The sequence below is a fragment of the Barbatula barbatula genome (genome assembly GCF_947034865.1).
Source record: "Barbatula barbatula genome assembly, chromosome: 6".
NCBI lineage: Eukaryota > Metazoa > Chordata > Actinopteri > Cypriniformes > Nemacheilidae > Barbatula > Barbatula barbatula.
This window is the reverse complement of record NC_136765.1, coordinates 2337119-2347126: the sequence shown is the minus strand read 5'-3', so window position 1 is coordinate 2347126 and position 10008 is coordinate 2337119. Positions and strand designations below refer to the sequence as shown.

General features: G+C 39.9%; 1 protein-coding gene across 2 annotated transcripts; it reads right to left on the bottom strand.

Moving 5' to 3' along the window:
• Positions 1–3094: 3094 nt before the first annotated feature.
• On the bottom strand, positions 3095–9715 carry nkx2.2a (NK2 homeobox 2a). 2 transcript variants are annotated; one of them, XM_079458102.1, is made up of 3 exons: positions 9522–9715; positions 4728–5038; positions 3095–4238 (listed from the first exon to the last, which is right to left on the bottom strand). In XM_079458102.1, exons 2-3 carry the CDS (start codon positions 4981–4983, stop codon positions 3688–3690), a joined length of 807 nt encoding a protein of 268 aa, XP_079314228.1. In that variant the 5' UTR covers positions 4984–5038; positions 9522–9715; the 3' UTR covers positions 3095–3687. The 2 variants fall into 2 exon arrangements, with proteins under 2 accessions (XP_079314228.1, XP_079314229.1); XM_079458103.1 differs by lacking the exon at positions 9522–9715 and having other exon boundaries at positions 3562–4238; positions 4728–5118.
• Between the last annotated feature and the right edge of the window lie 293 nt (positions 9716–10008).

The window sequence follows — 10008 nt, the reverse complement described above, 5'->3', positions numbered from 1 at the left end:
AACAGACTGCCAGAAAATTAGCCAAATCTTGAAATTTACATTTACATAATAATAAAAGCTTAATGTCGATATATATATATATAAAATATAAAGCTCAACAACGAAATAAAAGCTTAATATCTGTAATCCTCTTGTTATAACTGCCATTGTGATCCAACACTTTTTTGTAAGAGCGAAAGGGAATAAATAACAGTTAGTCTAGGTGGTAATGCATTGTCAGCAAATTGTCTTTTAATATCACACAGTACACGAACACCATAAATGACTATTTATATGAAGGATCTTTGGTGACTTTAACAACAGAGGAATCGTTGAGTTTGTGCTTTTGTATGTGTGGATCAATTGCGCCTCCCTGCGGATCCTCTCATCTCGTGAATCCCGCAACACTCCCCGTCGCATCTAAATACCTCAATACAAATCATTTCAATGATTAAATTGCACGTAAAACCAATTAAAGTCACACCCTAAATCGAAAGTAGCATTGTGTGTGTTTGTGGCAATGGTATTCATATGGCAATAGGCTACCTGTCATCGTCTTTGACTGAGTGAAATACACTGCAACTTTATTCACCAAGAGTCAACGTGTCTTTCAACGGCCTCTGTCGCCATCTTGTGGTAATTATTTGATTCTTAAGAATAGATAGAATTCATTCATTCAATAAAAACTCTTTACAAGAAGGTCGAGATGGTGGGCGAGTCTTCCACTGGAAATAAAATACCAAAGTAAACGTAAGTCATGCTCATTGAAACCCCTCACCTGGAAATGTGGCTGATGGGAAATGATTCATGTTGAGGTTCAAATGGTAACAGATCCATTGTCATCCACGAACACGCTTCCTGAAATATTCCATTTGAAGGCGTGAAAGGGTTATTATACACGCGTTAACTGCAGCACACCGCTGAAATTGTTTATTTGACTCCTTTGTGACTCTTCGTATTTTGTTTTGCTGAAATCCTCCGTAACCGAGACTAATTCCAGATAACCATCTTTCAGTGCGTCGTTTTAGCCCGGAAAAGTTATTTCACAGATAGGGAAGAAACGACGCGCGTTCAGCCTGTTTGCTTTGATATTTTGCCTATATCTTACTATTTTAACAATGCATGACGAAATAATACGAATTATTACAGATAGATGATAAGATAGATAGATAGATAGATAGATAGATAGATAGATAGATAGATAGATAGATAGATAGATAGATAGATAGATAGATAGATAGATAGATAGATAGATAGATAGATAGATAGATAGATAGATAGATAGATAGATAGATAGATAGATAGATAGATAGATAGATAGATAGATAGATAGATAGATAGATAGATAGATAGTTCAGAGTTTTGCCGTTGTAACGCAAGAGACTTTACAGAACAGACAATAATCGCCGCCTTTCAACGTCCAGAGAAGAGGGGAGTGTGTGAGAGGGTTAAAGGAATGAGAGAACTGTTGTTAGCACTGCTATATCAATGAAGAAGGACTCCCTGTTATCTGTGAATGGCTTTGCCTTCTCTTCCAGAATAGATATAGCACGAATTTTTAATTCGTTTTTCTTTGAGAGACAACAATGCTGCGTTTGAAAGCGGGACACAATTTGGGTTTTGTGAGGGATTCCTTTCTCCTCTTCTGGGCCCAGCTGTCCATATGGAATACAACGTGTACGACAAGCACCACAATGGCACCAACTGACAGTCGCCACAAAAAAAACCCCAAGGATATATCTCCCTGACTCAGGGATGCACTGGTCCAGATAAAGGAACTGAATAGCGCCAAGAAACTCGGACTCTCTCTCTCTCCACTCCCCCTGTTAATATGCACGCCTCTAACATTCTCATCAACCGACCCTAAGCTTTTGTTGGCTTTTTGTGTCATGTACTGTATATTGTAGGACTATAGACTGTTTAAAAGTACCTCGTCGCATTGTTGACCATCGGTCCTCTGCGCAACTGTGCGCTCGCGATTAACGCGCTTTAATGCAGCTCAGAGATCAAAGAAAACAGAATAAGCGAAATGTAGTTTAAAAAAAGAGTTAAATATCTTCTACTCGCATTTCTGACATTGTGGAATAACATAGCGCAAATGTTTAATACGCTGCAAATGAGTTGCCGACAACAGGTGCAAAGACAAGTCGAAAAAATAGGCGGATTACAAAAACATAATATTTCAAATCCCGTTAACAAAAAACAAACACTTTCGAAAATCACACATTTAATAAAAAAGCCAAACGTGCATGGCGAAAGAATGCCATTAAATTAAATCTGTTAATAACTGGCACGGGATTTGTTTATTTACAGAGGGGGTTGCGCTATCAGCTATAAAAAGATATTTTAAAGACCAACCATTTCAGATTTAGCAACGAAGCCCTGAAACCGATACAGCCTGTAAATACGACAATCCTCACTGGGATGGAAACCAAAGAAGTGCCGTGGTTGCCTGTTGAATTGTCTTTAAAAGAAATAGGTCTACGTTGTATTTTTGTTGACAAAAAATATATGTTTTTATGTTTCTCAATCTAAATCGAAGCTTAAAATGTAGTTGATATAGTCCTGCGTGCGGCCGGAGTGTTTATTAATCCACAAATAACAATTTGATATTGACTTTACAGACGCGCGCGGTTTAAAAATGATTTTACATTGATAATTACGGGAGATTACGATAACATACGTTTGCCACGTGTGTTTTCTCTCTTAAATGTGCCATTTTAACACCCGAAACATCAGCCATGGTGTGTGAAAGGGAGAGAGGGTTTGAATGAAAAGCTGCTTAGCTGAAGAAGCCCTCTCATATTAAGTGAGTGGATTTTTACCCCCATTTCACAAATGACTTTAGCCTTCTTATTGCTGAAGTGTTCGTACGGGTAAATTCGGAAAATTGAAGTAATAAAGTGTCAAATGTGTGCACGTTTGTGTAAATAAAAAAACAGCTAATTACAAATTGTTATTTTATTCTTTCTTTTTCGTTCAGATATGCATATATAGGCCTATATAAATAAAAACAATTTTTGTTGTTGTTGGGAGATGGAGCGAAGAAAAGATTAATATTTTGCAACTAATTCCGAAAGCACTGAAACCAAACGCAAAACAAATCGGAATTTCTGAAACACATCATTTTATTAAAAGTCTTAATAAAAAGAATTGGGTAATTCCCTCGTCGCCGCGCGCTCTTACTGGAATTTCCACGAGGGATATTCATCGACAATTGATGTTCCGTATTATCCCTAAATATCGTGAATATTTAGGCTGAGCTTATACTGAATCGCCAAACATAATATTGCAAACAGTTATCACAAAATATATACATAGAAAACAAAGCAATGAAATAAGCTAAAGGTTGCCAATGTTTATTCGTGGCAATAAATATATTCGGTCCATCGCAAAAAGAAAGAAATAAAACTTTCTATAATCATAAAGTGGATCTTGCACGTGCTTTAAACACGAAGGACAAAAGGAAAACATTTCTACAACACACAAACATACTTTACAAAATTTCACAAGAGCTTTAACATTCGTGAATTCGGGGTGAGGCTTGACCCTGTTTTCTTAACGAAAACATGTAAACATGGCGCACACGTCAATCCCACAAAAAGAAACCGGTGAGAACGGGTCAAGCTGCAAAAATAAAAAGTCTTGCGCTTTTTTGTTTGGAAAGATCCCTAGCGCGGTCTTTGAATGCAGTCAGTCGGTATGTGTTCACCAAGTCCACTGTTGCGTTTGAACCAAGTGTGCTGTGGGGAACTGTGGTGTGGTGGCGGCGCTGTAATGCGCGTTATATTGCATGTGCTGGAGGGACTGGGCGCTATACGCCGAGAACGGAATTCCAGCCTGAAAAGTGGCTGCCAAGTCCTGAGCTTTTAGCGTATGACAGGGTTTGCCATCTCTGACTAACACAGGCACGGCCACCCGCCTAGGTGAAGGGAGATGGGTCACTTCCATACCTTTCTCGGCCCGGGCTCGCTTCATTTTGTACCGGTGGTTCTGGAACCAGATTTTCACTTGGGTCGGAGTCAGGCGGATCAAACTGGCGAGATGCTCCCTCTCCGGCGCGGACAGATATCTCTGTTGCCTAAACCGGCGCTCGAGTTCGTAAGTTTGCGCCTTGGAGAAGAGCACCCTCCGTTTGCGCTTCTTGCCAGAGTCACTGCCGTTGCTTGAAGTTTCCTTGTCGTTGTCCGGCGATTCGTCCGCTGAAGGTTCCGGAGACTTTGCGGACGAGTCTTGAGAGCTGGCTGATAAACCGTGCACTGGCAAAAACAAACAAAAATATGAACATTTAAATACATCGACTGAATTTCATTTTACGCACCAGGTTGTTGAAATTAATGGTCCTTTGCAAACATGTTCTGTTTACTTGTAAAACCAAAAGAGTTTGCTCAGACGATATCAATTAAAATGAAAATTAAACAAAGATTTAAAGAACGAATTTATTAGAATGACAATTATCATTCAAGCTGTAATTCAAACGAATGAAATTCGCAAAAATTCACACAAAATCATTTTCGGCTTTCGATTTTATTTGCGAATTAGAAAGAATTGTGAACAAATAACGCATAATAGGTTACGCCTTAAAACAAGCGCAACAAGGCTAAATATGAGGCTGAAGGCTGAAGAGTCCAGACCACAATAAAAATATGTTGTTAGGTGATTTCAGGACCAAATGTATATCACAAACTGTTTATGCACAACAACAAAGAATTGTTGTTCAACTTGTTGTGAGGTGATGGACGACTTACAGGAGTATTGGATGCTGTCCGTAGTTGCGAGCCATCTGGTGTAAGGATTGTCGCTGTTGTCGTAGAAGGGATTCTTTAAAGGCAGTTTTTGAACGTTCTCCAAAGGACTTTGCACTAACACTCCAGGCGTTTTGGTCGCCTCGGAACCCTCCGTATCTTCCTCGGCCCCGGTGATAGATCCCTCCTCGTCGTTGGTGTCAGGGAGGTCCAAAATGTCCTTCACCGAAAAGCCCGTCTTTGTGTTGGTCAACGACATGTTTTAACGACAGGGATGCGATGCAGTGAAGTTGCTGCACCAGTTTGCCAATCCACTGCTCGGAGACACAAAAACACAGATGAGACTGGGGGAATGCAAGATCGGTGCCGTTTCAGCGCGAAGTAACGTGAAGTCGACGCATGAGCTCGCTCGGTCGCTCACCGGCGCATGGAAAAAAAGTGGCCGAGAAATCGCTTCTGTAAGTCCAGGAAGAATGCCAAAGTGACTGAAGTGCTCTATCTAGCTCATGGATATTGCGCTACCGCTGAGTGTAAGGGGGAAATAAGCCATTACCAGACTGATCAGTCCATATAAGGTTGGTCTCAACACATGAACCTGCAGTGAAAAAGCATTAAAAACGAAAAAGGTTGGCCACGTGTGGGCGGGTCTTGGGAGTCAAGTGGATGAAGACAGTGTTTGCCGATGTGAAATTGTGGGTTTTGGGGAGATCCTAGCCTATACCATTGGTGCTTCAGAACATGATGAGTGGTATAACGTGTCAATTAATTACAAAGACGGGGAGGGCCTTTTTACACCCTATTTACATACAAAGAACCTCCAAGTAGCTTTATACACACATCATAGGCCTTTTCCGGACAAAACCTATGAATAAAATATTCCCCTCGCATTCGTAAAGTCAACGCGAGGACGTGGACGAATTAACGACTGATGGTGCTGTTTGGACTTCGAATTCGGACGGATCTCTCATTGTCTCGAGGAATAAACAAATGTTTCCTCGAGAAGCAACAAAATCGCCTCTTGGGGCAACATACTAATTTATGTGGGTCAATATTTTGGTTCGGGATTAAGGACAAGGGTTGTTCACTGGACGCGATTGAGTCATCAAAAAAACGATCATTTTAATCATGAAATTTATTGTGTTATTATTGTTGTTATTTCATCATTTTTTAATTATCGCGGGTTTTTTATTATTTCTATGACATCATTTTAATTTAATTTTATTTTATCACCAACACTAAGAAATTGTATTTTTCAATCTACAATATTGCGTGGATAAATAGCATACCGGTGAAATGATTTAAAAACGACACATTTGTTTTCTTTTCAATGCTTTTTTATTGCGCTGCATTGCAGGAAAATCGCATTATTTTTTTTTGTTTTATTGTTTTTGCCCTCTTGGTTTTCAACCCGCTGTCCTATCTTTTCTCTTTTTGCCTCTGTGCCTATCTAGTATGTGATGTGGGTGACAATGTTGCACGTTTCTAGCCAGTCCTCGGCTCATCCTGGGTGGTCGAACCCGGGCAAACACAAATACAAACCGATTGCTAAGCTGCAGACAATGGGGGAAATGTAGACAAATGTCCGGCTCCTGTTGGAAGCCTTTGTCCAGCCGTAGTTTTTGCATTTATTTAAGGGCCAAAATAATAGATGATTGACGCCCCTGTACAATACGTTCAAACTGTTTGGAATAAATCTGAGGTTGTTCCTAGTTGTCATGGCATTCACTGCATTCAATTGACTATCTCTTCATTCATTTCTGTACCCCTTCACAATATCAAGGAAAGTCCTTCATCTCTCTCTCTCTCTCTCTCTCTCTCTCTCTCTCTCTCTCTCTCTCTCTCTCTCTCACACACACACACACACACACACACAAAACCTGCATACACCACATTTTCCTCTGTCTCACACTTAAATGAAGACGGGTCAAAAGTTGGGTACCAATTGCATAAAATGAATGCCAAACACAAAACATTAAGACTTCTTTTTTATTGTGGTGCTAATGTTTAGTTGATAACGACGATTTGCATTGGCAAGGAAATGATCGTTTTTGATAGTAAATGATAGTCATTTTTTATAATGGGTCATTTTATCATGAATACACCAAATATTTGCTCACCAGCATATTTCTCATCCATATGGTATGTTCTGTAATAAGTTACCTGATAGGTAAATACTTCACTCTTCCAATTAATCATGCAACGACAGAGGAATCACACAATGAGAGCATTGAACTGGAAAGGGGTCGAACAGTGAGCGCTTTTCGCAAGGCCATTGCAGCAGCTTTCCCGTGCACCAGACACCGAACACATCATTAATGAAATGATAAATCACGACAACCTTACTTATTTACACTACACGCCATTTCGATCAATAGAAAATAAACAGTTGCGTTAAGCCTGTCAATTCGGCATTAATGCAGTCGATTGTCACATATTCCTAAATTAAATTGGTAAGCGAAATAGACTATGAATTCATAAGCCAGTCTGATGTGTTCCCACGCAACAATCGATGGCAGAGCTCGTGGTTAGTCAGTGGCCAGTGGCTTGTGGATGTGTTTGAACAATTCAAGCGAGGAGTTCGGCAAGAAGTAAATGCGCACAGGCTGAGTGGCTATACTTCACTTCAAGAGCCATTTCCTTCTGTTTACCTGTTTACTTTTGCAGGAAGCTCAAACAGATCTTACATTTACACTGAAAACGAGAGCCACACTCTCTTACTGCGCGTATTCTGGTGAACTTAGCAAGTGTAAATCCACATGAGCACTCGAGTCTCCCTCATGAGCACTAGTGTCAGGATGGTACGAGTGGATGAGAAAAGGCTGTCGGATTAGTGAGCAGTAAAAATTGGAAGCAACACAGAACAGCATGTGATTTAAAAAACAGCAATAACGCTTATAAATATACTAAGGTTACGGAAGAACAATAATAATAATAATAAATTGCATTAAAGTAACAATTACAGCAATATTTATCATATTTATAGAAGAGAGGCAAACAAAAGAAAGTTATACATTATATCAAAAATCATGTGCAATTTTTAAACAATAGAGTCGCATGTTTCCGTCCGTGAACTAGAAATGTTTTTCATATTTAATCGAAGCATTGTTAGGAAGACAAACGCATGCGTTCCCGTGCTATTAAAATATAAGAAATAGATAGAAAGAAGGTTTTCTTAAATCTGACGTGCTTTTAAGACACTAAACCTAGCTATTATTTTTTTTATTGTCAAGAAACACAAAAAGTATATCAACTTTACAGATTTAGTCACAACTACAATGTTTAATAGGAAATAGAAAGAGGAAATTAAACGTCAATTAATTAATTCTCTAAAAAACTGTGCCATCTTTTGTTAATATACCGCGCAAAATACAAGACCTTTGTATGCTTTATTAAAAGGAAAATCCTCCAGCTAATGCTTGCCTGAAGGCCAGGGGGATATATATAATAACGTTGATCATTTCTGGCTTTAATCGACGAATTTCAGCGTGTTCCAGTGCCTTGGGCGAGCAGTTAAGCTTTGATAAATGCAACCCCGTTTCCCTGTAGCAGTTCATGACAAATGTATAAACAGACAAGAGATTTACCGCCCTCCCCTGTGATTAAAAGGCCATAAGAGCGAAATGTTTGAATCAAAAATAAGTCTGGTGGTCTGTGTGACATAAGCTACTGCCCCGGGAAAATGGCCTGAGGCACGGCTCGTTTGGAGCTGCTCCGGTTGCCTGCGCTCCGGGGCGAACTCTGCGCCTTTATTCGTTTCATAGCCTCTAATGATTAAACATGTCACAACGAGATTAACACGGTGCCTATGGCCCAGGGACATGCCTTTATTTGTTTAACCACCGGTTTATTTGTAACGGTGAATTTCATGGCGCATAGTCCCGAATTCACCATCGTGGCACCTTTATCTTCCTACCCAAAACAAATTGGTTTGAGGATTATCATTTTAATCACCGCTTTTCTCCAGATCTTAATGCCCACTGGGACTTTTTCCTGTATGTTTGCAAATTAATTATGGATTAATTGAAATAAACAATCTCTGCTTCGCTTGCGTATTTAGAAATGATTCGTTAGAAATGTCGTTCGTTCACACCTATAAAATATAGTGGCATGCAGTCAGATGTTTTACACAGAGGGTGAAGATGGTGGATGGGGCACCGGTGGGATATTATTGATACTCGGGCGAACTCTACCGGTGCGAATGCGTATTGCCTTTAAACGGCGTTTTCTGAGCTAATGCGACACTGAAACACTTTCTTTTGACTTCGAGCGACGTCAAAAAATACAATCGAAAATGATAATTATTGTACTTTTGCTATGTAAAACGTGTTTATCCGAAACTAATAAAAATGATCATAGAAACAGTAGAAAGAAAGTAGAAACAATAAGAAGAACATTATCCTATAATCATTTTTATAATATTAACATTGTTATTATAACTATCATAATAACGAAGCATTGCTAGATTGCGTGTTAAATATGTAATTAATACTTTTTCACACTGAAAGATTGCGATTTTAAAATAAAATGTTTATGACATGTTAACGAGATTCACAGCCAGTGTTCTCGTCTTGATGTACAACATAGCCTGTCAAGACATTATTTCCTTAAGAGGAGGCCATTGGGTGGATTGCATTGCACAAATATGACAAAATTCCTTTTTAATAGCTTTTGTGAGTACAGTCGCATGCGCCCGCACGAGCGAACACACACACACACACACACATCCGCTCGCGCGCGCCCACGCACGGTCTTTGCGCACCGTCGCGGAGAGGTCGAGTGATAGTAATAAATGCTCACCTGGTGGCTGACGGAAGAGGGTAAGTGGTGTGGTTCGCGTTAAGACACCGCAGCAGTTAATGAAATATCTCCAAATGAAAGTCAGGAGCGCACGCACCGATAAGCCTGATGCGCTTTATATACCCGGAGAGCAAGCACTCCTCTTCTGATACTGTCCAAGTGCGTTTGCATAGCTGGCCAAGTGCTTCTGCCCTGGCTGTGCTGCTAACATCGCACGATGTTTGTTTTCCCCCAGCAGTGACGTGTGACAAAATATTGGCCATATGTTCATCGGCAATAAATTGGTCATGAGAGCAAACACGGTTGCCTCATAAGAGCGCTTTTAGCTCGTGCGTCTGTACCTATTCATGCTTCTTTCGACCAAAGTGCTACTGCTGCCTTCGGTTTTTTGTTTAAAGCTGTTTATTATATCAAAGACAATACGAATAACAATTTTTCGAATGACTTTTGTATATCTGCCGCCAAGAATACCTCTGCCAGGAGAGCG